The sequence below is a fragment of the Dipodomys merriami genome, unplaced genomic scaffold (genome assembly GCF_024711535.1).
Source record: "Dipodomys merriami isolate MVZ:Mamm:240054 unplaced genomic scaffold, mDipMer1.0.p SCAF_1, whole genome shotgun sequence".
In the NCBI taxonomy this organism is placed as follows: Eukaryota; Metazoa; Chordata; class Mammalia; order Rodentia; family Heteromyidae; genus Dipodomys; species Dipodomys merriami.
Window position 1 is genome coordinate 90,749,883 of NW_027202270.1, and position 14,645 is coordinate 90,764,527.

The following is a 14,645-nucleotide window of genomic DNA, read 5'->3' on the forward strand; positions in this document are numbered from 1 at the left end:
ACTATGTTGAAAATGAATTATACAATTTGTGGGTGAGAACAAGAGGGGAAAACTTGGGGAGAATGAAGGAAGGGGTGACAATGTTCAGAAAGAAAATGTTCCCTTTACCTGACTTATGTAACTGTAACTCCTTTGTATATCACCTTTATAGCAATAACAAAACTACAATTATTGCATGCATGTGTGTATGTGTATGTGTGTGTACATGTGCCAGTTCTACAGCTTGAACTCAGGGACTGGACACTGTCCTTTAGCTTTTTGGTTCTACTACCTGAGCCATACTTCCACTTCCAGCTTTACCTCCACTTCCAGCTTTGTAGTGGTTAACTGGAAATAAGACTCTCACAGACATTGGGTGGGGTGGTCGGAGGGAGGATGGGAAGGGATGGGAAGGGGAAACAAAGGAGGCTACAATTGTAATTGTAACCCCTCTGTACAGTATTTTCACAATTAAAAAAAAAAATCTCACAGACAAGACAGCTGGTGGCTCACACCTGTAATCCTAGCTACTCAGGAGGCTGAGATCTGAGGATCATGGTTCAAAGCCAGCCCAGGCAGGAAAGTCCATGAGACTCTTACCTCCAATAAACCACTAGAAAATCAGAAGTGGCACTGTGGCTCAAGTGGTAGAGTGCTTGCCCTGAGCTGAAGAGCTCAGGGACAGTGCCCAAGCCCAGAGTTCAAGCCCCATGACCAACAAAACAACAAAAAATCTCACAGACTATCCTGCCTGGGTTGGCTTCACACCTCGAACCTCAGATCTCAGACTTGTTAGTTGTTAGGATTATAGGCACAAGCCACAGGCATCCAACTAAAATTACAACTATGTTATTCCTTTGTAAGTTTGCAACTTGAGCAAGGTTAAATGGAAGCAACCTTTCTTGTTCCACATACGGTTATCTAGAATGGATCCAATAGGCTGAAGAATCCATCTCCAAAGTGGCCTTCTTCACATTACTGGTGATTTGATGCTAATTGTTGGCGGTATATTCAACTAAGGCAGTCTAGACCTCAGTGATTCCCCTCTCTCTCTCTCTCTCTCTCTCTCTCTCTCTCTCTCTCTCTCTCTCTCTCTCTCTCTCTCTCCCTGGTTAGGTGGGCTCTAGACCTCAGTGATTCCTCTCTCTCTCTCTCTCTCTCTCTCTCTCTCTCTCTCTCTCTCTCTCTCTCTCTCTCTCTCTCTCTCTCTCTCTCTCTCTCCCTGGTTAGGTGGGCTTTTCACACCATGCAAATTTGAGAACTAAAACTCCTAACACAACAGCTACCTTCCCCCATGAATCCAAAAGTTGAATCTAAAGGACCTTCTTACAGTCTAGGCCCCAAACTAGCACAGCATCATTTTAGATGCATTTTATACATTAACGCAAGTCACAGAAAGCAAACTTTATACCTGGAATCAGGAATGAGGCAGAATTGAGAATTTGAGGCCAGCATTGCTATGTAGCTATGGTGTCGCTACATAGTAAAATCCTTTTTGAAATAATCAAAACAAAAATAAGTCAATTCATAGGGCTGGTGTAGATTGAAGATGAGGGAACTACCAACAATACAAATACTGAGAGTCAGGTTTCCTTTGAGACCACCAAAGTCTACATAGGAAACTTTATAGTCCCCCACAAAGTATTCATGTCATCACCTCCAGCTATATTTTTAAAGAAATCTGTGAAAAGCCTACTTGCCTGCACTCAATTCTGTGTTATACTCTGTTGCTAATTATGACTAATTCTATATTACATTTTTACCATTTCTGTCAATATATTCATAATCATCCCAAACTAGCAATGATGAAACATTCCAGATTATTGGATCTTTCCTGACCTATACTTTATTGTCCAAAAAAGCATGAGGGTTTGACCATAATCAACTCCCACTTCCTTAAGAGACAATTTATTTTTCACTTTACATATGCTTAAGATACTATCAACTAGTTGGGCATCGGTGGTACACGCCTGTAATCCTAGCTACTCAGGAGGCTGAGATCTGAGGATCATGGTTCAAAGGCAGCCCAGGCAGGAAACTCCAGGAGACTTACCTCCAATAAACCACTCCAAAAACTGGAAGTGGCACTGTGGCTCAAGTGATAGAGAACTCAGCTGAAGAGCTGAGGGACAGCACCCATTGAAAGAAGGGGAGGGGCTGAGGATATGGCTCAGTGGTAGAGTGCTTGCCTAGTATGCATAAAGCCCTGAGTTCTACTCCTCGGTACCACATAAACAGAAAAGGCTGGAAGTGGCACTGTGGCTCAAGTGGTAGAGTCTAGCCTTGAGAAAAAGAACTTCAAGGACAGTGCCCAGGCCCTGAGTTAAGCCCCAGGACTGGGGGGGGGAAAAAAAGGAGAGAACGAGAGAATGAGAGAGAGAAGGAAGGAAGGAAGGAAGGAAGGAAGGAAGGAAGGAAGGAAGGAGAAAAGGAGGGGAAATAGGGCAGTTTATTTTTTTTGTTCATCTGGGAGGAAAATAATTGCTAGGATCTGCCTTCCTTTCATTTTTGTTAAACTCTAGGGCAACCCCCAAGTTTCACTGGCTCTATCTAGTGATAAGAATTGAATGTCACTGGGGGGGAGGGGTGTCCTCAAGCACTCACCAGGCACAACCAAGGTATTTGAAGTCTCTCTAACTCTACAAATCAGAAGACAATCCAGGCTTTAGAAAATAGATGTAAAAATAAAATAAAATAAAAAATGGATGTAAACAAACGAGGGTTTTTTTCCTTGTTGTTGTTGTTGTTTTCTTTTCTTCAGTCTTGTTCATTTACCTATCTTTGGGAGGATAAGGGGGACATAGGAGTAGAGGGAGAAAGGGTGAACAAATACGGCACAAATCCACACTCACTGTGTGGATAATGAACTATGCAACTTGTGGGTAAGGACAGGAGGGAAACACTGGGAGAAAGGGAGGGAAGGGGTGCCATTGTCCAAAAAGAAATGAACTATTTACCTGACTTATGTAAGTGCAACCCCTCTGCATGTCACCTTTATAATAGCAATTTTTTTAAAAATGTATGTACAGTCCCACCTTCACACCTGTCGCTAACAGCGACCACTGACGCGGTATGTTTTTAACTTTGTAAAAGTCATGTATAGAGAGGTTGCATGGACGTAAGTAAGGTAATGAGTGTTACCCCCTCCCTCCCTTTCCCCCACTTTCCTCCCCCACTGCCACCTCTCCTCTCCCTCCCCAAGTGATAAAGTTCATTTCCAACAACGGGATATATCACTTCAACAGTGATACTCACGCGGCACTTTTTTAAGCACTTTATTTAAAGTTCTATGTTCGCGCTATTCGCTGGGCTGTTCGCGGCGACCCTTCCACGCACTAACACAAACCAAGTCACGTGGCGCTTCAGCCGCCTCCCAGTCCGGAAGACACCTCCGAGCGAGCGAGTTCATGTGAGCCTTTGTGGCTTCTTAACCATTTCAAATATGGCCGCCAGGGTCCACGCTCCATTACCGCCGTCTCAGTGGCGACCATTCTGGCTTCATGCCCACTTCCAAAATGGCCTCCTCCCGCGGGACTGCGTCTCTGTGCGCACGCGCAGGAGCGAGGTCCTTTTTTTTTTTTTTTTTTTTTTCCGGGCAAAATGGCGATGGGCTGGATGTGTGGACGCCGGGAACTTTTGCGCCTACTGCAGCCCCAGCAGCGGGTAAGACTACGCCGGGGTCGAACGCCGGACGCTGCCCTTGTCTCTGTAACCTGAGTTGGGGATTGGGAGCAGATGTTGACCTGTGCACTGGAGCTTGCATGTCATGACCTCGTGTCGCCGGAGGACACCGGCTCTCCGGAGTCAGTGGCCCGGTTTCCATGTCCGTTTCCTGGGCATTTGCCAGGACTCGCGTGTACCTCGATCTAGGCCTCTGAGCCCCGTGGTGCGTTTGCAGTAACTCAGAGGCTGAGCCCGGGTTCGAGCTCTACCTGCACTAACAGTTTGAGCCCGGAGGCCTCCAGGGATGGTAGGCTGCGTGCGGGCCTCTCGTACAGTTCGCCGTGAGGGGCCGTGCCCGCCCCGTTTCACTTTCCCCCAGTAACGGACCGACCTCCCTGTGCTTCTGCCTCACCAGTTCCGCAGCGTCTTGAGAGCTGCTTTATGGTCCCAGAAAGCACTGACAGCCGAGTTCCTGGTCCCTGCTGGCCCGGGCTGCGGGCGATCACACTATGTCCTCCTCTCTGCCTCCAGCCCCCGCTGCCTCAGTACTTCTGCCATCTCGTGTGCAGAAGCCCAGGTGAGAGATGTTTTGTTGCTGCAGCTTGATCAGTTTCTTTGCGTTCTGTTTTGTCTCTGATTTCGCATTTTACAAGGACAAGGTGCATGCGTAGCACAATTCTTTTCAACTCTCTACACAACTGTCCAAAATATCTCTATTGGAATCGATTTGCAAATCAATGAGAAAAATGGTTGCTGAAGTAGTGGCAAACCCATGATGGAAATGTGAGCTGTGAATCATGTATTAGAAAACAGTGTAGCTAGGGTCTCCTGGCTCCGGCCTGTAATCCTAGCTGCTCAGGATGCTGGGATCCGGTAGATCAAGGCCCCTAGGCAGGCCCAGCAGAAAAGTCTGAGATTCCATCTCCAAAATAACCAGTAAAAAAAGCGGGCTAGCGGTGTGGCTTAAGTGGTAGAGTGCCCACAGAGCAAGCAAGCTGAATGAATGTGAGGCCCTGAGTTCTAATCACTGGACTGGAAAAAATAAAAGTAAAAACGGAATTTATTTAAAGAGAAATTGTGGCCTGAGATAGCTCATTGCCTAACCTGTACAAGGTCCTGGATTCAGTTCCCAGCATCAAAATAAACATCTTGGGCTGGGAATGTGGCTTAGTGGTAGAGTGCTTGCCTAACATGCATGAAGCTCTGGGTTCAATTCCTCAGTACCACATAAGCAGAAAAAGCCAGAAGTGGTGCTGTGGCTCAGTGGTAGAATGCTAGTCTTGAGCAAAAGAAACTCAGGGACAGTGCCCACTCTGAGTTCAGCCCCAGAACTGGCAAAATAAATAAACATCTTAAGTTTAATAATTTCAATATGTGGCAGAAATCGTAGCAATGATATTTACACTGCTGACTGGGTAACAGCATTGTGAGAATGCTGGGAGTTAACCTGGGAGAGAGCAAGAAATATAATCCAAACCGGGCTCCCATAGCTCATGTCTGTAATCTTACCTACTCTGGAGGCTGAGACTTGAGGATTACAGTTCAGCTAACCTAGGCAAGAAAGTCTGAGAAGCCGGGCGCTGGTGGCTCACGCCTGTAATCCTAGCTACTCAGGAGGCTGAGATCTGAGGATCTCGGTTCAAAGCCAGCCCGGGCAGGAGAGACCACCGTGAGACTCCTATCTCCAATAAACCACCAGAAAACCAGAAGTGGCGCTGTAGCTCAAGTGGTAGAGTGCTAGCCTTGAGCTGAAGAGCTGAGGGACAGCGCTCAGGCCCAGAGTTCAAGCCCCACGACCGACAAAAAAAAAAAAAAAAAAAAAAAAAAGAAAGTCTGAGATTCTTACCTCCAGTTAAACACCAAAAAGCCAGAAGTGAAGCTGTGGCTCAAGTGATAGATAGCCAGCTTTGAGTGAAAAAGTGCCCAGGCCATAAAAGTCAAGCCCCAGGACCAGCACACAAAATCATAGAGAGACTTCACTGAGTGTCCTAATTACTGAATATGACATATGCTTCCTTTCACACAGATCCAGACTCCTGCTGTTCCTGCTGCTACCTCACCCACAGCAACACCTGATGTGGCTCTTGGAGAAACTGCAGATGCAGTCCAAGCTACTGTAGAACAGAGTTTTGCTGAAATGGGGCTTGGGTCATACACTCCAGTGGGACTGATCCAGAACCTCCTGGAATTTATGCATGTTGAAGTGGGCCTACCTTGGTGGGGGGCCATTGCTACATGTAAGGAGACTATATCCTGGATAAGAGTAGAGGAATACAGACTTAGAAATAGCAATTCAGGGGGCTGGGAATATGGCTCAGTGGTAAGAGTGCTTGCCTAAGCTGGGCTCACACCTATAATCCTAGCTACTCAGGAGACTGAGATCTGAGGATCACAGTTCAAAGCCAACCCAGGCAGGAAAGTCCATGAGACACTTATCACCAATAAGCCACTCAGAAAACCAGAAGTGGCATTGTGGCTCAAGTGATAGAGCGCTATCCTTGAGATAAAGAGCTGAGGGACAGCACCCAGGCCCAGAATTCAAGCCCCACAACCACCAAAAAAAAAAGTGCTTGCCTAGCATGCATGAAGCCCTGGATTCGAGTCCTCAGTACCACATACACAGAAAAAGCCGGAAGTGGCGCTATGGCTCAAGTGGTAGAGTGTAACCTTGAGCAAAAGCAGCTGAAGGATAGTGCCCAGGCCCTGGCAAAAAGCCCCAGAACTGGCAAAAAAAAAAAAAAGGAGAAATAGCAATACAACCAGACATAGTTGCATGTGCCTATCATACCAGCTACTAGAAGGAAGAGCACAAGTTCTAGACATAGTAATAGAACTCTGTAACAAAATCAAAACACAGCCAGGTGCTAGTGACTCACCTGTAATCCTGGCTACAGAGGAAGCTTAGACCTGAAGATTGAGGTTTGAAGCCAGCCCTGGTAGGAAAGTCCATGAGACACTTGTCTCCAATTAATTACCAAAAGCCAGTAGTGGAGCTATGGCCAAGTGGTAGCAAACTAGCCTTAAGCTCAGGGGCAACACCCAGGCCCTTAATTCAATCCCCAGTATCAGCACACACACACACACGCACACACACGCACACACACACACACGCACGCAGGCATGCACGCACACCTTGAGTTCAAGCCCCATGACCAGCCCCCCCCCCAAAAAACAATGGGGTGGGAAGAAAGGGTTAGATACGGTTAGAAACTGAAAGTTGACAGTTGTATGAATGGGTCAAGAAAATTTAGGAATCAGAAAAGTAGATGATTTAAATAAAGGCATTGAAGCTCATCATACTTAAATGCATTCTGTTTCCTAAAGGGATTGAAAAAGCATAGATACTTAAATGTAAGCAGGGAATTGGGAGTTAATGGTCCTCATTGTATGTGTGTACCAGTCCTAGGACTTGAACTCAGGGCCTGGGCGCTGAACTTTTGTGCTCAAAGCTAGCACTCAACCACTTGAACCACAGCTCCACATGTGGCTTTTTGTGGTTAATTGGAAATAAAGAATCTCAGACTGTTCCTACCCAGGCTGGCTTCAAACCTTGATCCTCAGGTCTCAATCTTCTGAGTATCTAGGATTACAGGCATGAGCCACCATTCCCAGCTTAATGGGCCTTATAAATGAAAAACTGCCTGTCTAGATCAAGCACTTAAATTGGAAACCACTCACCTTCCCTCCCCCCTTCCCCCAGTTGTGGGGGCTTGAGCTTCAGTGCCACTTCAGGTTTTTGAGTGATTAATTGGAGATAAGAATTGTACCCAGCGGCTTCAACTGCAATACTCAGATCTCACCCTCCTGAGTAGCTAGGATTATAGGCATGAGCCACTGCAGATGTCCGTCTTACACTTATTTTTTAATTGTTTGTGTATTATAAGTGTATGTGTGTGTATTGTGTGTACAATTCCCTTAGGGGTTGAAAAGAAGTTTCCATTAGTAATAAAAACAAAGTTTAGAGTCCAGAACATAGAAAAGGAGTATCTATCACCTTTTTGTTCAAGAAAACCAAAGGATCCCTTACCTGCTTAGAGAAGTTAATGCTAAGCTTTTGTGATGCCAAAGCAGAGAACTGATTTGAGGGACTGCATAACCCTGTGCTTACTTCTGAGCCTTAAGCATGAATCAAATGTGAGAAGGGCTAGGATAACAGTATTACTTCAGTGAGAACCAAAACCTTCTACCACCTAACTGCAGAGCTGCTTTCCTTTCACTCCAATCCTAGTTTGTGTTTTCAGGTACAATCCTTGCCCGATGCCTGGTTTTTCCTCTCATTGTGAAGGGCCAGCGAGAGGCAGCCAAGATCCACAACCACTTGCCAGAGATCCAGAAGTTTTCCACTCGAATCAGAGAAGCCAAGTTGGCAGGAGACTACACTGAGTGTGAGTCAGGTGCAGGGTGAACACTGGTGAAGATCACATTTGCATTTCTTTTGGCATTCTGCTGGGGGAAAGGAATAACCTAACCTGGACTTGCTACAGTTAAGCAAGTTCTAAACATTGGTCTGTTTCTTGAACCTAATGTTTTCAGGGACTGTTCACAGCAGATTAGAAATATCAAGAGCCAGGTGATCAGGATATTCACTAACTACATTTAATTTCCCCTCACTTCACAGTTTACAAGGCTTCCACGGAGATGACACTTTACCAGAAAAAGCATGATGTTAAGCTTTTTAGACCTCTCATTCTACCTCTGACTCAGGCAAGTGAAAACATTGCTCTTTTCAAAATTTTTATTTATATTTTTCTGTGCTGGTACTAATGTTTAAACTCAGGGCCTAGCACTCTCCCTTAGGGTTTTTGCTCAAGGCTAGCACTCTATGACTTAAGCTTTTTGCAGGTTAATTGGAGATTAGATCTCATAGATTTCTTGCTCAACCTGGTACCCAAATAGGATTTTCAAATCTTAGCCTCCTGGGTAGGTAGGTTTACAGGCATGAACCACCAGCGCTCCACAGGTTTCCCTTTTGTTGTTGTTGTTGTTGGTCATGGGACTTAAACTCTGGGCCTAGGTGCTGTCCCTAAGTTCTTCAGCTCAAGGCCAGCGTTGTACCACTTGAGCCACAGAGCCACTACTGGTTTTCTTGTGGTTAATTGAGCTAAGAGTCTTACAGACTTTCCTGCCGGGCTGGCTTTGAACTGTGATCCTCAGATCTCAGCCTCCTGAGTAGCTAGGATTACAGGTGTGAGCCACAGGCACCTGGCCACATTTCCCTTATTTCATCTTTTTTTTTTTTTGGCCAGTCCTGGGGCTTGAACTCTGGGCCTGGGCGTTGTCCCTCAGCTCTTGGGCTCAAGGCCTGCATTCTACCGCTTGAACCACAGTACCACTTCCAGTTTTCTTGTGGTTTATTGGAGATAAGAGTCTCACAGACTGCCCAAGCTGGCTTTGAACCATGATCCTCAGATCTCAGCCTCCTGAGTAGCTAGGATTACAGGCATGAGCCACCAGCACCCAGCTATCCTTCTTTCATCTTGAACCTATCAAATTACCTCCTGTTTCCCATGCCCCAGATCTCCAAAAAGCATGTGGTTATATGTGTGACTCTCAGTAAAGGGCTAATGAAAGCCTCCCCCAGCCAGGTGCTGGTGGCTCAGGCCCATAATCTTAGCTACTCAGGAGGCTGAGATCTGAGGGACATAGTTTGAAGCCACATCAGGCAAGAAAGTCTGTTAAGACTCATCTCTAATGAACAGCTCCCAAAAAAGCCAGAATTAGAGCTGTGTCTTAAGTGGTAAAGCACTAGCCTGAGACTGGTACAGTGCTTAGGCCCTGAATTCAACCCCTAGAACCAGTACAAAAAAAACAACTACTGTGCTAAAGTGTGCTGACACTGACAATGTTTATCCTCTGTAATAGGCTCCAATCTTCATCTCCTTCTTCATTGCCTTGAGAGAAATGGCGAACCTCCCTGTGCCCAGCCTACAGACAGGTGGCCTCTTGTGGTTCCAGGATCTCACAATATGTGATCCCATCTACGTATTACCACTAGTAGTTACTGCTACAATGTGGGGAGTCCTTGAGGTAAGCCCGGCATGTCCTGCATGGTGAACAGGAAGTAGGGACTAGAGTACAGTATAGTCTTCCTTCATTCCCAGGAGAAACAGAGTTGCTAGGCAAAAGATAAGAGCCAGATTCACTAAAACTGACACTCAACTCACTGTTTTCCTTTGCCCTTTTCCCTTTTTGGCAGCTAGGTGCTGAGACAGGTATGCAAAGTTCTGATCTTCAGTGGATGAGAAATATTATCAGAGTGATGCCCTTGGCAGTCCTGCCCATCACCATCCACTTTCCCTCGGTTGGTAACAGCTTTTGGGCTGGCTCCAAGTCCTACCTCGGTACCTCCTGGCAAGCTGACTGAGGATGCAGGTTCTAAATACCTTCTCTATTCTCATGCAGGCAGTGTTCATGTACTGGCTCTCCTCCAATGTGTTTTCCCTGGCCCAGGTGTCCTGCCTCCGAATTCCAGCTGTACGCACTGTTCTTAAAATCCCCCAGCGTATTGTGCATGACCCTGACAAACTACTCCCACAGGAAGGCTTCATAAAGAGCTTCAAAAAAGGTAAGGATAAGACTCAGGGAAAATAGTTTTAAGAGTGGGGAGGGGACTCATGCATGACCCTGACAAACTACTCCCACAGGAAGGCTTCATAAAGAGCTTCAAAAAAGGTAAGGATAAGACTCAGGGAAAATAGTTTTAAGAGTGGGGAGGGGACTCATAGTCTTACCCCTTCTTTACCCAGGCTGGAAGAATGCGCAAATTGCACATGAGCTCCAAGAGCGGCAACACCGCATGCAGAATCACTTGGATCTAGCAGCCAGGGGTAAATATCCTGTCATGCTAACTTGTCTTTTTGTTTCTTCTTTTCCTTGTTCATTGAGATTTGTTTTCTCTTCCTCTCAGGTCCCTTAAGGCAGACCTTTACCCACAACCCTCTGCTACAGCATGAAAAGAGTCACCCTTCCAATACCGCTAGCAGCAGCAGCAGCAGCAGCAGCAGCAGCAGCAGCAACAGCAGCAAGAAACCAAAGTCAACACAGCCCTGGCGTGACACACTGGGCTGACTTATGTTCCCTACTCATTGGGACAGGAATGCTTGTCTCTCCAAAGACTCATTCTCAAAGCAGACTTGACTCTGTCCTGGCCTCAGTCATAGAAACTGTGGCATATAGAGATGTTCTTTTTAAAAATGGATTCACTATAGACTCTTAGGCCTGTGTGTCCAAAGAGAGCACTGAGGAGCTAAGTGATCTTCCCATCCACAGACTTAGTAAACCTCTGTACTACATGCTGTTCCTGGTGTTTATTACCTAGGAAAAGGAAATTATATGCTTTAAAAAAGTGAACAGGCTGGGTCATAATTTCTCTTGATGACTTACGCGCTCAGGAAATTTTGTGCCAGTCTTAGGACTTGAACTCGGGGCCCGGATGCTGTCTCTTAGCTTTTTCCACTCAAGACTGGTACTCTACCACTTTAGTCATAGCTCCATTTCCAGCCCTTTTTTTTTTTTGTCAGTGGTGGGGCTTGAACTCAGGGCCTGGGCACTGTCCCTGTGCTCTGTACATTGTCACTACCGGTTTTCTGGTGGTTTTGTTGGAGGTGAAAGATCCTGTCCTGTCATGGCTGGCTGCGGACCATAATTCTCAGATCTGAGCATAAGCACAAGCGCTCAGCTAATGTCCAGCTTTTTGACGGTTAGGTGAAGAGTCTCATGGACTTTTCCTGTCTTGGCTGGCTTTGAACTGTGATCCTCAGATCTCAGCCTCCTGAGTAACTTGGATTACAGGCATGAACCACTGGCACCTGGCTCTTGGGAAATATTTTAATGTTTTAACCTGGCATTAAGTGCTTATATACTGCTATTCACAAATGTATTCTACCCACATTTTCATTGTAATCACAGACGTATAACTGGTAAGACTGTATAGTAATCATTTCTGTTTTCTTTATTCTTGTGAGGCTAAGGATCACACACTCTTAAGCAAGGTCTCTGCCACCATCAGTTTCCATTCCCCAACCAAATAGCCACTTTGTTTTTGTTTAAAGAGCTTAAACTCGGGGCCTGGGCACTGTCCCTGAGGTGTTTTTTTGTTTGTTTGTTTTTTGTCAGTCATGGGGCTTGAACTCTGGGCCTGGGCACTGTCCCTGAGTTCTTCATCTCAAGACTAGTGCTCTAGCACTTTGAGCCACAGCACCACTTCCAGTTTTCCGGTGGTTAATTGGAGGTAAGAGTCTCACTGGACTTTCCTGCCTGGGCTGACTTTGAAGCACAATCCTCAGATCTCAGCCTCCTGAGTAACTAGGATTATAGGTGTGAGCCACTGGCACCTGGCTGTCCTAAGCTTTTTTGTTCAAGTCTGGCTAGCTAGCATCGTAACAACTTGAGCTACAGCTCCATCTTGCTTTTTGGTTTTTTAATTGGAGATAAGAGTCTCACAAGCTTTCCTGCCTGTGCTGACTTCGAACTGTGATCCTCAGATCTCAGCCTCCTGAATAGCTAGAATTACAGACAGCCACTAGCGCCCAGCTCAATAACCACATTTCTTTTTTTTTTTTTTTTTTGTCGGTCGTGGGGCTTGAACTCTGGGCCTGAGCGCTGTCCCTCAGCTCTTCAGCTCAAGGCGAGCACTCTACCACTTGAGCTACAGCGCCACTTCCAGTTTTCTGGTGGTTTATTGGAGATAGGAGTCTCACGGTCTCTCCTGCCCGGGCTGGCTTTGAACCGCGATCCTCAGATCTCAGCCTCCTGAGTAGCTAGGATTACAGGCGTGAGCCACCAGCGCCCGGCAATAACCACATTTCTTTACCCAAGATGACTGAGTAAAAATTTGTTTCAAAAACTGGACTTGCTCAGAATTTTTAATGTTGGAGACGAAAAATGAGCAGTAAAACTTTTATGCAGTATGTAACATTGTAGTGCAAATGTCCTGTCCATAAAGATGGCCTTATGCTTTTCAGCAGCTCGCCTGAAAATCAAAAATGGATTGCTTTTCAACTGTTTTCTAAGCTAATGGGAGCCATCCAGTAAGCCACTTATACCATAGGAACATAACCCTTTTATTGTCCAGCATCTGTGACAGTTCCACATCTCTAAAGGAGACAAGTTTGGAGCAGTGTTGGCCCTTGTAAAGGAAAAGAATGGGTAGGCCCATCAGAGGTGCGATCGAACCAAGCCTGCCCATGACAAGCTCACCCAGCAGTCTGTGTTATCATCCCTTTACAAAGTCTGGATCGATATGTAGAAAAATAAATAAATTACTTTTCATCTCTAAAGAGCAAGTTCAAAGGCTGAAGCTGCCTAAACCAGGCTTCTGGACAAGTCTCCAAAGAAGTGAGCTTTCCTTGTTTTCTCCCTTGACTCCAGCCAAGAAGTCCCAGCTTTCCACATGTCAGGATTCCAGATGGTATTTAATTAGACTTGGGATCTTGTTGCTTGGGCATCTCTCCATCTTCCAAATCCATTTCTGCAGCAACTGACATACATAGGATCTGGAGGTACTTTGTGGTAGATGCTACAAAGAGAGGTTTGAGTCAAAACAGAGATGAGGTCAGCTAGGCTGAGTTAAGTGGCACTGAATGGGACTTGGCCTGAAGGATAGGATTCAGTTAAGCCATAGGGTCAACAAGAATGGGTAAGGGCAGAGGTGACTGGGGAGCCTAGATTTGCATACAACAGGCTTTCTGTGTAGCTGAGCTGACTGGAGGATCAGGGCTTACCCACAATCTTTCGGAGGCAAACAGGTCGTTTGTGTTCTGGCACTCTGATGATGAGGAAGTAGAAGGGCAAGCCTGAGAGGGCAATGCCAATGCCGATGAGGGAGTTGATGGTGTCACTATAAAGTGGAACAGCTACCAGGAAGATGGTACAGAGACAGAAGACAATGGGGAAGAAGAGGCTGAGCTAAGGGCACAGAGGAAATAACAGTTAGCTTAGGATCCTCAACACAGTAACTCCACCTCCCATAAAGATCAGAGGTCTGAAGAGCTGGGGGAGTCGTTCATTGGTAGAACACCCCATCCACTTAGCATACAACCATTATCTAGTCCCAAAGGTTTCTGTGGTGCTAGGATCACACATGGCCTAACACAGAGCTGAATGCCCAACATGGCTATTGTCATTTGTTTGCTTTGGAGCTGGTATTGGGGCTTGAACTCAGAGCCTCCCACTCCCTCTTGCCTCTTTTGCTCAAGGCTAGTGCTCTACCACTTCATCCACACCTCCACTTCCAGCTTTTTGTTGGTTAACTGAAAAGTCTCAGAGTTTTCTCCCTGGGCTAGGGTTCAGACCAGGATCCTCAGATCTCAGACTCCTGAGTAGGATTATAGGCATGAACGAACCACCCGTACCTGCTCACTTTGTTTTTTTTCCAGATAAGGTCTTGTAGCTCAGGCTGGCCTCAAACTCGAAAGCCCAAGGTGGCCTCAAATTCATGATCCTCCTGCCTCAGCCTCCCAAGTGCTGGGATTACAGGCATGGACCACCATGTCTTTGTCTGGGCCAGGCAAAGATTTCTGCATAAACTATTTTGTAAGATCTGTAGCAGCAGCCCTAGCTGTCCCACATAGAATGGTAAGATACCTTGAGGGGGCGAGGTCGATCAGGCTCCTTCCAGCGCAGGTAAAGCTGACCCACAATAGAAAGCCCCACAAAGAACCAATAGCTGAAGCTGTAATAGTTGATGAGCTGGAAGATGTCCTCCACACACAAGTAGATCAATGCCATGATACCCTGTAGGCACAGGCCCAAGTCAGCCACAGGACCTCTGTTACTCAAGGTGCTTTTTAGTTCCCTTTATTCCCCACAAGCCATTGACCAGCCCTCCCTGGTCAAGTCCTGAATCTCCTTTTCAGTCCATTCTTCAAAACTTTACCAAGCTAACCCTCTGTAACACAACCCAAAACATTCCCTAAAAAAGTCTTCAGCAGGGGCTGGAAATATGGCTTAGTGGTAGAGTGCTCACCTAGCATGCATAAATCCCTAGATTCAATTCCTCAGCA

General features: G+C 46.2%; 2 protein-coding genes across 16 annotated transcripts in view; one reads left to right on the forward strand and one right to left on the reverse strand.

Annotated features, from left to right (window-relative positions):
* The first annotated feature begins 3,554 nt into the window (after window positions 1–3,554).
* Window positions 3,555–10,934, forward strand: Oxa1l (OXA1L mitochondrial inner membrane protein). Its single transcript, XM_070024949.1, has 10 exons — window positions 3,555–3,642; window positions 4,058–4,219; window positions 5,669–5,879; window positions 7,884–8,027; window positions 8,261–8,346; window positions 9,505–9,669; window positions 9,839–9,943; window positions 10,045–10,207; window positions 10,389–10,469; window positions 10,550–10,934. The coding sequence occupies exons 1-10, from the start codon at window positions 3,580–3,582 to the stop codon at window positions 10,708–10,710; spliced, it is 1,341 nt and encodes a 446-aa protein (XP_069881050.1). The 5' UTR covers window positions 3,555–3,579; the 3' UTR covers window positions 10,711–10,934.
* Window positions 10,935–11,153: 219 nt separating this feature from the next.
* The window catches only part of Slc7a7 (solute carrier family 7 member 7), a 60,427-nt gene continuing 56,935 nt past the window's right edge, over window positions 11,154–14,645 (reverse strand). For all 15 annotated transcript variants that reach the window (XM_070024922.1, XM_070024940.1, XM_070024886.1 and 12 more), the window contains 3 exons: window positions 14,227–14,376; window positions 13,365–13,548; window positions 11,154–13,159 (listed from right to left, as the gene is read on the reverse strand). In XM_070024922.1, the coding sequence (XP_069881023.1) occupies window positions 13,056–13,159; window positions 13,365–13,548; window positions 14,227–14,376 (438 nt within the window). In that variant the 3' untranslated portion in view covers window positions 11,154–13,055. The remainder of the gene's footprint in view (window positions 13,160–13,364; window positions 13,549–14,226; window positions 14,377–14,645) is intronic.